This window comes from Coregonus clupeaformis, unplaced genomic scaffold, assembly GCF_020615455.1.
Source record: "Coregonus clupeaformis isolate EN_2021a unplaced genomic scaffold, ASM2061545v1 scaf0235, whole genome shotgun sequence".
Classification (NCBI taxonomy): domain Eukaryota; kingdom Metazoa; phylum Chordata; class Actinopteri; order Salmoniformes; family Salmonidae; genus Coregonus; species Coregonus clupeaformis.
In genome coordinates this window covers 156888-170183 of record NW_025533690.1, presented here as the reverse complement: position 1 = coordinate 170183, position 13296 = coordinate 156888, and the positions used below count along the sequence as shown (strand labels likewise).

Genomic DNA, 13296 nt, shown 5'->3' with positions numbered 1-13296 from the left:
GTTTTACCAGTCTGACATGCTGTATGGGATCAAAAGGAGATGGTTTTACCAGTCTGACATGCTGTATTGGATCAAAAGGAGATGGTTTTACCAGTCTGACATGCTGTATGGGATCAAAAGGAGATGGTTTTACCAGTCTGACATGCTGTATTGGATCAAAAGGAGATGGTTTTACCAGTCTGACATGCTGTATGGGATCAAAAGGAGATGGTTTTACCAGTCTGACATGCTGTATTGGATCAAAAAGGAGATGGTTTTACCAGTCTGACATGCTGTATTGGATCAAAGGAGATGGTTTTACCAGTCTGACATGCTGTATTGGATCAAAAGGGAGATGGTTTTACCAGTCTGACATGCTGTATTGGATCAAAAGGAGATGGTTTTACCAGTCTGACATGCTGTATTGGATCAAAAGGAGATGGTTTTACCAGTCTGACATGCTGTATGGGATCAAAAGGAGATGGTTTTACCAGTCTGACATGCTGTATGGGATCAAAAGGAGATGGTTTTACCAGTCTGACATGCTGTATGGGATCAAAAGGAGATGGTTTTACCAGTCTGACATGCTGTATTGGATCAAAAGGAAATGGTTTTACCAGTCTGACATGCTGTATGGGATCAAAAGGAGATGGTTTTACCAGTCTGACATGCTGTATGGGATCAAAAGGAGATGGTTTTACCAGTCTGACATGCTGTATTGGATCAAAAGGAGATGGTTTTACCAGTCTGACATGCTGTATGGGATCAAAAGGAGATGGTTTTACCAGTCTGACATGCTGTATTGGATCAAAAGGAGATGGTTTTACCAGTCTGACATGCTGTATTGGATCAAAAGGAGATGGTTTTACCAGTCTGACATGCTGTATGGGATCAAAAGGAGATGGTTTTACCAGTCTGACATGCTGTATGGGATCAAAAGGAGATGGTTTTACCAGTCTGACATGCTGTATGGGATCAAAAGGAGATGGTTTTACCAGTCTGACATGCTGTATTGGATCAAAAGGAGATGGTTTTACCAGTCTGACATGCTGTATTGGATCAAAAGTAGATGGTTTCACCAGTCTGACATGCTGTATTGGATCAAAAGGAAATGGTTTTACCAGTCTGACATGCTGTATGGGATCAAAAGGAAATGGTTTTACCAGTCTGACATGCTGTATTGGATCAAAAGGAGATGGTTTTACCAGTCTGACATGCTGTATTGGATCAAATGGAGATGGTTTTACCAGTCTGACATGCTGTATTGGATCAAAAGGAGATGGTTTTACCAGTCTGACATGCTGTATGGGATCAAAAGGAGATGGTTTTACCAGTCTGACATGCTGTATTGGATCAAAAGGAGATGGTTTTACCAGTCTGACATGCTGTATTGGATCAAAAGGAGATGGTTTTACCAGTCTGACATGCTGTATGGGATCAAAAGGAGATGGTTTTACCAGTCTGACATGCTGTATTGGATCAAAAGGAGATGGTTTTACCAGTCTGACATGCTGTATGGGATCAAAAGGAGATGGTTTTACCAGTCTGACATGCTGTATGGGATCAAAAGGAGATGGTTTTACCAGTCTGACATGCTGTATGGGATCAAAAGGAGATGGTTTTACCAGTCTGACATGCTGTATTGGATCAAAAAGGGAGATGGTTTTACCAGTCTGACATGCTGTATTGGATCAAAAGGAGATGGTTTTACCAGTCTGACATGCTGTATGGGATCAAAAGGAGATGGTTTTACCAGTCTGACATGCTGTATGGGATCAAAAGGAGATGGTTTTACCAGTCTGACATGCTGTATTGGATCAAAAGGAGATGGTTTTACCAGTCTGACATGCTGTATTGGATCAAAAGGAGATGGTTTTACCAGTCTGACATGCTGTATGGGATCAAAAGGAGATGGTTTTACCAGTCTGACATGCTGTATGGGATCAAAAGGAGATGGTTTTACCAGTCTGACATGCTGTATTGGATCAAAAGGAAATGGTTTTACCAGTCTGACATGCTGTATGGGATCAAAAGGAAATGGTTTTACCAGTCTGACATGCTGTATGGGATCAAAAGGAGATGGTTTTACCAGTCTGACATGCTGTATGGGATCAAAAGGAGATGGTTTTACCAGTCTGACATGCTGTATGGGATCAAAGGAGATGGTTTTACCAGTCTGACATGCTGTATGGGATCAAAAGGAGATGGTTTTACCAGTCTGACATGCTGTATGGGATCAAAAGGAGATGGTTTTACCAGTCTGACATGCTGTATGGGATCAAAAGGAGATGGTTTTACCAGTCTGACATGCTGTATGGGATCAAAAGGAGATGGTTTTACCAGTCTGACATGCTGTATGGGATCAAAAGGAGATGGTTTTACCAGTCTGACATGCTGTATTGGATCAAAAGGAAATCGTTTTACCAGTCTGATCAACTGGCCTACCGAATACAGCCTGCTGTGGCCCTGTCCTTTCTGACAGGGTAAACCAACCGCTAACCTTATCTATTTATAGCCCTTTTATTTGTGTTAGGAGAAAATCATTTAAGGTCATCAAATGTGGTTTATATTCAAACTTCAGCTAGCTAGGCTACCTAGACATGGTTAATCCAACCTAGACATGGTTAATCCTACCTAGACATGGTTAATCCTACCTAGACATGGTTAATCCTACCTAGACATGGTTAATCCTACCTAGACATGGTTAATCCAACCTAGACATGGTTAATCCAACCTAGACATGGTTAATCCTACCTAGACATGGTTAATCCTACCTAGACATGGTTAATCCTACCTAGACATGGTTAATCCTACCTAGACATGTTTAATCCAACATTATGAACTGGAAAATCTATCAACACAATAGTGATGACAGACTGTGTGATTCACCTTTTTAATTACAGATGCGAAGGCGTACATGATGCAACCCTGCATACAGCCAGCTCAGCCCTGTTAGTTCTATTGTGCAATCACAGTTGTTGTCTCTGTGTCTGTACAACCCTGTTAGTCTTTACATGGAATTCATATGAACAAGTGCAAGATTGCTGCAGTTCGACAGAGTTTTCATCCTCCCTAGGACCAGGAGTTTTTCCAGCAGTTTTATAAAACCCATATGACCTGATTTTAGAAAAATGCTGGTCCCATCATAGCCCATATAAAACCGTTTTACAATTTATTAATCCCGGTCATACCCTACAGGGAACAGAGTTTTACCTGGTTAGGTGATAGTATTGAGTATTATAGTGTTGTCTCTTTAACAGGTGGGGAGGTGATAGTATTGAGTATTATAGTGTTGTCTCTTTAACAGGTGGGGAGGTGATAGTATTGAGTATTATAGTGTTGTCTCTATAACAGGTGGGGAGGTGATAGTATTGAGTATTATAGTGTTGTGTTGTCTCTATAACAGGTGGGGAGGTGATAGTATTGAGTATTATAGTGTTGTCTCTATAACAGGTGGGGAGGTGATAGTATTGAGTATTATAGTGTTGTCTCTTTAACAGGTGGGGAGGTGATAGTATTGAGTATTATAGTGTTGTCTCTTTAACAGGTGGGGAGGTGATAGTATTGAGTATTATAGTGTTGTGTTGTCTCTTTAACAGGTGGGGAGGTGATAGTATTGAGTATTATAGTGTTGTCTCTATAACAGGTGGGGAGGTGCGAGTACGTCTACTGGACTGGCTCAGACACGATCTCTGCACAGGTGGGTAGGCTACACACACACACACACACACACACACACACACACACACAAAGAGACACACACACACACACAGACAAACAAACACACATAGAGAAACACACACACCATGTTAAACCATGGTCTCTCTGCTGATCTCTCCTCCTTTTCTCAATTCATCCCTTGTTTCAGATGCTGATGCAGAGTTTGGATGGACGGAGGATGAAGTGGCAGATCTCCATGACAACACAACGGTTATCATCGCGGCTGATGGTAAGACAGGTGGGATCAGGTGTTGATCAGGTGGGTTCAGGTGTTTATCAGGTGGGTTCAGGTGTTATCAGGTGGGATCAGGTGTGACCCTACTGATCTACCTATATGCTGTAGGTATCTAATGTAACCTTACTATTGAGTTGGGATTTCCCCCTGCAAATTCACTAGCACTCAGAGCAGAGCTAGAGATGCTGAACACAGGTATGGTGCTGAATGATCTCTATGGAATATTAATGGAATAAATGGTGCTTTATTTGTGATTTATTCCAGTGTGCTATGATGACGATCTGACAGACGCGCTGTTCCGAACTCTGTACAGAATCTGTAACAACCTCCATCTCCCCTGTACTACATACCTGTCTATAGAGAAGAGGTAACATACCTGTACCACAGTGCATTCAGAAAGTATTCAGACCCCTTGACCTTTTCCACATTTTGTTACATTACAGCCTTATTCTAAAATTGATTAAATAGTTTTTTCCCTCATCAATCTACACACAATATCCCATAATGACAAAGCAAAAACAGGTTATTCGAAATGTTTGGAAATGTAAAAAAAATTATAAACGGAAATATCACATTTACATAAGTATTCAGACCCTTTACTCAGTACTTTGTTGAAGCACCTTTGGCAGCAATTACTGCCTCTAGTCTTCTTGGGTATGACGCTACAAGCTTGGCACACCTGTATTTGGGGAGTTTCTCCCATTCTTCTCTGTAGATCCTCTCAAGCTCTGTCAGGTAGAATGGGGAGTGTCACTGCACAGCTATTTTCAGGTCTCTCCAGAGATGTTAGATCGGGTTCATGTCCGGGCTCTGGCTGGGCCACTCAAGGACATTCAGAGACTTGTCCCGAAGCCACTCTTGCGTTGTCTTGGCTGTGTGCTTAGGGTTGTTGTCCTGTTGGAAGGTGAAACTTCGCTCCGTCTGAGGTCCTGAGCGCTCTGGAGCAGGTTTTCATCAAGGATCTCTCTGTACTTTGCTTCATTCATCTTTCCCTCGATCCTGACTAGCCTCCCAGTCCTTGCCGCTGACAAACATCCCCACAGCATGATGCTGCCACCACCATGCTTCACCGTAGGGATGGTGCCAGGTTTCCTCCAGACGTGACGCTTGGCATTCAGGCCAAATCTTGGTTTCATCAGATCAGAGAATCTTGTTTCTCATGGTCTGAGAGTCCTTTAGGTGCCTTTTGGCAAACTCCAAGCGGGCTGTCATTTGCCTTTTACTGAAGAGTGGCATCCGTCTGGCCACTCTACCATAAAGGCCTGATTGGTGGAGTGCTGCAGAGATGGTTGTCCTTCTGTAAGTTTATTCCATCTCCACAGAGGAACTCTGGAGCTCTGTCAGAGTGACCATCAGGTTCTTGGTCACCTCCCTGACCAAGACCCTTCTCCCCCGGTTGCTCAGTTTGGCCGGGCGGCCAGCTCTAGGAAGAGTCTTGGTGGTTCCAAACTTCTTCCAGTTAAGAATGATGGAGGCCACTGTGTTCTTGGAGACCTTCAATGCTGCAGACATTTTTTGGTACGCTTCCCCAGATCTGTGCTCTACGGACAATGGTTGAGAGAATGCCAAGAGTGTGCAAAGCTGTCATCAAGGCAAAGGGTGGCTACTTTGAAGAATCTCAAATATAAAATACATTTTGATTTGTTAAACACTTACATTGGTTACTACATGATTCCATATGTATTATTTCATAGTTTGTATGTCTTCACTATTATTCTACAATGTAGAAAATAGTAAAAATAAAGAAAAAGCCTTGAATGATTAGGTATGTCCAAACTTTTGACTGATACTGTGTGTATATACAGTGAGGGAAAAAAGTATTTGATCCCCTGCTGATTTTGCACGTTTGCCCACTGACAAAGACATGATCAGTCTATAATTTTAATGCTAGGTTTATTTGAACAGAGACAGACAGAATAACAACAAAAACATCTAGAAAAACTCATGTCAAAAATGTTATAAATTGATTTGCATTTTAATGAGGGAAATAAGTATTTGACCCCTCTGCAAAACATGACTTAGTACTTGGTGGCAAAACCCTTGTTGGCAATCACAGAGGTCAGACGTTTCTTGTAGTTGGCCACCAGGTTTGCACACATCTCAGGAGGGATTTTGTCCCACTCCTCTTTGCAGATCTTCTCCAAGTCATTAAGGTTTCGAGGCTGACGTTTGGCAACTCGAACCTTCAGCTCCCTCCACAGATTTTCTATGGGATTAAGGTCTGGAGACTGGCTAGGCCACTCCAGGACCTTAATGTGCTTCTTCTTGATCCACTCCTTTGTTGCCTTGGCCGTGTGTTTTGGGTCATTGTCATGCTGGAATACCCATCCACGACCCATTTTCAATGCCCTGGCTGAGGGAAGGAGGTTCTCACCCAAGATTTGACGGTACATGGCCCCGTCCATCGTCCCTTTGATGCGGTGAAGTTGTCCTGTCCCCTTAGCAGAAAAACACCCCCAAAGCATAATGTTTCCACCTCCATGTTTGACGGTGGGGATGGTGTTCTTGGGATCATAGGCAGCATTCCTCCTCCTCCAAACACGGCGAGTTGAGTTGATGCCAAAGAGCTCGATTTTGGTCTCATCTGACCACAACACTTTCACCCAGTTCTCCTCTGAATCATTCAGATGTTCATTGGCAAACTTCAGATGGGCCTGTATATGTGCTTTCTTGAGCAGGGGGGACCTTGCGGGCGCTGCAGGATTTCAGTCCTTCACGGCGTAGTGTGTTACCAATTGTTTTCTTGGTGACTATGGTCCCAGCTGCCTTGAGATCATTGACAAGATCCTCCCGTGTAGTTCTGGGCTGATTCCTCACCGTTCTCATGATCACTGCAACTCCACGAGGTGAGATCTTGCATGGAGCCCCAGGCCGAGGGAGATTGACAGTTCTTTTGTGTTTCTTCCATTTGCGAATAATCGCACCAACTATTGTCACCTTCTCACCAAGCTGCTTGGCGATGGTCTTGTAGCCCATTCCAGCCTTGTGTAGGTCTACAATCTTGTCCCTGACATCCTTGGAGAGCTCTTTGGTCTTGGCCATGGTGGAGAGTTTGGAATCTGATTGATTGATTGCTTCTGTGGACAGGTGTCTTTTATACAGGTAACAAGCTGAGATTAGGAGCACTCCCTTTAAGAGTGTGCTCCTAATCTCAGCTCGTTACCTGTATAAAAGACACCTGGGAGCCAGAAATCTTTCTGATTGAGAGGGGGTCAAATACTTATTTCCCTCATTAAAATGCAAATCAATTTATAAAATTTTTGACATGCGTTTTTCTGGATTTTGTTGTTGTTATTCTGTCTCTCACTGTTCAAATAAACCTACCATTAAAATTATAGACTGATCATTTCTTTGTCAGTTGGCAAACGTACAAAATCAGCACGGGATCAAATACTTTTTTCCCTCACTGTGTGTGTGTGTATATATATATATATATATATATATATATATATATATATATATATATATATATATATATATAACACTGTATATTCTAGATTTATGCTAAATGTAAAAAATAAATCCAGCTCATGTGCCACATCTTGTCATTTAGTCTTTGTGTAATGATGTGTGTGTGTGTGTGCGCGCGTGCTTGCCTACTTGTGTGTGTGTGTGTGTGTGTGTGTGTGTGTGTGTGTGTGTGTGTGTGTGTTCCCCAGGCTGAACTTCACTCTGAGACACCTGGAGGTATCCTGCGAGGCCTACAACCATTTCCGCAACTGTCTGTGTGAGATGCAGGAGCTAAGGGACGGCCGGACATGCTTCACAGTGGAGCAGGTCACCCCCTCCTTCCCACAGTGCCTGCTGTATGAGCGCATAGAGCAGCTGGTGAGAAACACACTTTACTGAACCTAGAAAACGCCTACCCAACACAATGTTTCTAGTACTATATCCTAAACCCCCACCCAACAGAATGTTTCTAGTACTATATCCTAAACCCCTACCCAACAGAATATTTCTAGTACTATATCCTAAACCCCTACCCAACAGAATGTTTCTAGTACTATATCCTAAACCCTACCCAACACAATGTTTCTAGTACTATATCCTAAACCCCTACCCAACAGAATGTTTCCAGTACTATATCCTAAACCCCTACCCAACAGAATGTTTCCAGTACTATATCCTAAACCCCTACCCAACAGAATGTTTCTAGTACTATATCCTAAACCCCTACCCAACAGAATGTTTCCAGTACTATATCCTAAACCCCTACCCAACATAATGTTTCCAGTACTATATCCTAAACCCCTACCCAACAGAATGTTTCTAGTACTATATCCTAAACCCCTACCCAACAGAATGTTTCCAGTACTATATCCTAAACCCCTACCCAACACAATGTTTCTAGTACTATATCCTAAACCCCTACCCAACAGAATGTTTCCAGTACTATATCCTAAACCCCTACCCAACACAATGTTTCTAGTACTATATCCTAAACCCCTACCCAACACAATGTTTCTAGTACTATATCCTAAACCCCTACCCAACACAATGTTTCTAGTACTATATCCTAAACCCCTACCCAACACAATGTTTCTAGTACTATATCCTAAACCCCTACCCAACACAATGTTTCTAGTACTATATCCTAAACCCCTACCCAACACAATGTTTCTAGTACTATATCCTAAACCCCTACCCAACACAATGTTTCTAGTACTATATCCTAAACCCCTACCCAACACAATGTTTCTAGTACTATATCCTAAACCCCTACCCAACAGAATGTTTCTAGTACTATATCCTAAACCCTACCCAACACAATGTTTCTAGTACTATATCCTAAACCCCTACCCAACAGAATGTTTCCAGTACTATATCCTAAACCCCTACCCAACAGATAGTTTCCAGTACTATATCCTAAACCCTACCCAACACAATGTTTCTAGTACTATATCCTAAACCCCTACCCAACACAATGTTTCTAGTACTATATCCTAAACCCCTACCCAACACAATGTTTCCAGTACTATATCCTAAACCCCTACCCAACACAATGTTTCTAGTACTATATCCTAAACCCCTACCCAACACAATGTTTCTAGTACTATATCCTAAACCCCCTACCCAACACAATGTTTCTAGTACTATATCCTAAACCCCCTACCCAACAGAATGTTTCTAGTACTATATCCTAAACCCTACCCAACACAATGTTTCTAGTACTATATCCTAAACCCCTACCCAACAGAATGTTTCCAGTACTATATCCTAAACCCCTACCCAACAGAATGTTTCCAGTACTATATCCTAAACCCCTACCCAACAGAATGTTTCTAGTACTATATCCTAAACCCCTACCCAACAGATTGTTTCCAGTACTATATCCTAAACCCCTACCCAACATAATGTTTCCAGTACTATATCCTAAACCCCTACCCAACAGAATGTTTCTAGTACTATATCCTAAACCCCTACCCAACAGAATGTTTCCAGTACTATATCCTAAACCCCTACCCAACACAATGTTTCTAGTACTATATCCTAAACCCCTACCCAACAGAATGTTTCCAGTACTATATCCTAAACCCCTACCCAACACAATGTTTCTAGTACTATATCCTAAACCCCTACCCAACACAATGTTTCTAGTACTATATCCTAAACCCCTACCCAACACAATGTTTCTAGTACTATATCCTAAACCCCTACCCAACACAATGTTTCTAGTACTATATCCTAAACCCCCTACCCAACACAATGTTTCTAGTACTATATCCTAAACCCCTACCCAACACAATGTTTCTAGTACTATATCCTAAACCCCTACCCAACACAATGTTTCTAGTACTATATCCTAAACCCCTACCCAACACAATGTTTCTAGTACTATATCCTAAACCCCTACCCAACACAATGTTTCTAGTACTATATCCTAAACCCCTACCCAACACAATGTTTCTAGTACTATATCCTAAACCCCTACCCAACACAATGTTTCTAGTACTATATCCTAAACCCTACCCAACAGAATGTTTCTAGTACTATATCCTAAACCCCCACCCAACAGAATGTTTCTAGTACTATATCCTAAACCCCCACCCAACAGAATGTTTCTAGTACTATATCCTAAACCCCTACCCAACAGAATGTTTCTAGTACTATATCCTAAACCCCTACCCAACACAATGTTTCTAGTACTATATCCTAAACCCCCACCCAACAGAATGTTTCTAGTACTATATCCTAAACCCCCACCCAACAGAATGTTTCTAGTACTATATCCTAAACCCCCACCCAACAGAATGTTTCTAGTACTATATCCTAAACCCCCACCCAACAGAATGTTTCTAGTACTATATCCTAAACCCCTACCCAACACAATGTTTATAGTACTATATCCTAAACCCCTACCCAACAGAATGTTTCTAGTACTATATCCTAAACCCCTACCCAACAGAATGTTTCTAGTACTATATCCTAAACCCCTAACCAACAGAATGTTTCTAGTACTATATCCTAAACCCCTACCCAACAGAATGTTTCTAGTACTATATCCTAAACCCCTACCCAACACAATGTTTCTAGTACTATATCCTAAACCCCTACCCAACACAATGTTTCTAGTACTATATCCTAAACCCCTACCCAACAGAATGTTTCCAGTACTATATCCTAAACCCCTACCCAACAGAATGTTTCTAGTACTATATCCTAAACCCCTACCCAAAAGAATGTTTCTAGTACTATATCCTAAACCCCTACCCAACAGAATGTTTCTAGTACTATATCCTAAACCCCTACCCAACACAATGTTTCTAGTACTATATCCTAAACCCCTACCCAACACAATGTTTCTAGTACTATATCCTAAACCCCTACCCAACACAATGTTTCTAGTACTATATCCTAAACCCCTACCCAACACAATGTTTCCAGTACTATATCCTAAACCCCTAACCAACAGAATGTTTCTAGTACTATATCCTAAACCCCTAACCAACAGAATGTTTATAGTACTATATCCTAAACCCCTACCCAACAGAATGTTTCTAGTACTATATCCTTATATTTCTAGTACACTGTGGGATTGTGGGCTCCATTTAACAAACCTAACACAATTGTAAATCTACTAAGCTAACACAAAGGTAAATCTACCTAACACAATGGTAAATCTACAAACCTAACACAATGGTAAATCGAACAAAATGGTAACTCTACAAAGCTAACGTAAGGGTAAATCGAACAAAATGGTAACTCTACAAAGCTAACGTAAGGGTAAATCGAACAAAATGGTAACTCTACAAAGCTAACACAATGGTAACTCTACAAAGCTAACACAATGGTAAATCTACTAAGCTAACACAAAGGTAAATCTACCTAACACAAAGGTAAATCTACCTAACACAATGGTAAATCTACAAAGCTAACACAATGGTACATCTACAAAACTAACACAATGGTACATCTACAAACCTAACACAATGGTAAATCTTAGCGCTGGCGGAAGCACTATAGGTCCAGGGCGGGTGTCTGAAATAGTTTAGCTATTTTCACAGCGGGAATTATGAGCGCAGGAGCTGGCGGTGGCGCGAAAGGGCTTGGTTTTGATGAATAAGTTGTAGGTGTGTCAAGGCATGACCCCTCACTGGCCAATCAGAACATGCTCCATGGCTAAATATATGGTTGCTTCAAGTTGGGTATTTACGGTCTTTTATGTATTGTGTTGTCATCAACTCCAATTCCGATGTTAGACATTCTCTTTTTCCAGGAGTTGTGGAAAGTGACAGCGGTGCCTGTCTAACCCCCTCGGAGGAGCTGACCTGCTCCTACACCTGCACCTTGACCTGCTCCTACACCTGAGACATGGAGTTTTCTGATCTTAGACCTAGTGTTTTCTGAACCTCTTGTGGTCAGTGTTGATAAAGTATTGATACAATATAGAGATTATTTATATACAGTACCAGTCAAAGTTTGGACACACCTACTCATTCAAGGGTTTTTCTTTATTTTTTACTATTTTCTACATTGTAGAATAATAGTGAAGACATCAAAACTATGAAATAACACATATGGAATCATGTAATAACCAAAAAAGTGTAAAACAAATCAAAATATATTTTAGATTTTAGATTCTTCAAAGTAGCCACCCTTTGCCTTGATGACAGCTTTGCACACGCTTGGCATTCTCTCAACCAGCTTTACCTGGAATGCTTTTCCAACAGTCTTGAAGGAGTTCCCACATATGCTGAGCACTTGTTGGCTGCTTTTCCTTCACTCTGCGGGCCAACTCATCCCAAACCTTCTCAATTGGATTGAGGTCGGGTAAGTGTGGAGGCCAGGTCATCTGATGCAGCTCTCCATCACTCTCCTTCTTGGTCAAATAGCCCTTACACAGCCTGGAGGTGTGTTGGGTCATTGTCCTGTTGAAAAACAAATTATAGTCACACTAAGCGCAAACCAGATGGGATGGTGTATCGCTGCAGAATGCTGTGGTAGCCATGCTGGTTAAATGTGCCTTGAATTATAAATAAATCCCTGACAGTGTCACCAGCAAAGCACCATCACACCTCCTCCTCCATGCTTCACGTGGGAACTACACATGCGGAGATCATCCGTTCACCCACACCGCGTCTCACAAAGACACGGTGGTTCGAACCAAAAATCTCAAATTTGGACTCCAGACCAAAGGACAAATTTCCACCGGTCTAATGTCCATTGCTCGTGTTTCTTGGCCCAAGCAGGTCTCTTCTTCTTATTGGTGTCCTTTAGTAGTGATTTCTTTCCAGGAATTTGACCATGAAGGCCTGATTCACACAGTCCCCTCTGAACAGTTGATGTTGAGATGTGTCTGTTAATTGAACTCTGTGAAGCATTTATTTGGGCTGCAATTTCTGAGGCTGGTAACTCTAATGAACTTATCCTCTGCAGCAGAGGTAACTCTGGGTCTTCCTTTCCTGTGGCGGTCCTCATGACAGCCAGTTTCATCATAGTGCTTGATGGTTTTTGCAACTGCACTTGAAGAAAGTTCTTGATATTTTCCGTATTGACTGACCTTCATGTCTTAAAGTAATGATGGACTGTCGTTTCTCTTTGCTTATTTGAGCTGTTCTTGCCATAATATAGACTTGGTCTTTTACCAAATAGGGCTACCTTCTGTATACCCCCCTACCTTTTCACAACACAACTGATTGGCTCAAACGCATTAAGAAGGAAAGAAATTCCACAAATTAACTTTTAAGAAGGAACACCTGTTAACTGAAATCCATTCCAGGTGACTACCTCATGAAGCTGGTTGAGAGAATGCCAAGAGTGTGCAAAGCTGTCATCAAGGCAAAGGGTGGCTACTTTGAAAAATCTAAAATATATTTTGATTTGTTGAACACTCTTTTGGTTATTACATGATTCCATTTGTG

The 13296-nt window shown here is 41.6% G+C and overlaps 1 protein-coding gene across 1 annotated transcript in view; it reads left to right on the top strand.

Annotated features, from left to right (window-relative positions):
• LOC121551613 (methyltransferase-like protein 22) overlaps positions 1 to 11898 on the top strand; it is a 44315-nt gene extending 32417 nt beyond the window's left edge. Inside the window, exons 9-13 of the mRNA XM_041864315.2 lie at positions 3626 to 3679; positions 3848 to 3928; positions 4199 to 4301; positions 7594 to 7762; positions 11652 to 11898. Coding sequence (XP_041720249.2) covers positions 3626 to 3679; positions 3848 to 3928; positions 4199 to 4301; positions 7594 to 7762; positions 11652 to 11684 — 440 coding nt within the window. The 3' untranslated portion in view covers positions 11685 to 11898. The remainder of the gene's footprint in view (positions 1 to 3625; positions 3680 to 3847; positions 3929 to 4198; positions 4302 to 7593; positions 7763 to 11651) is intronic.
• Positions 11899 to 13296: the final 1398 nt, after the last annotated feature.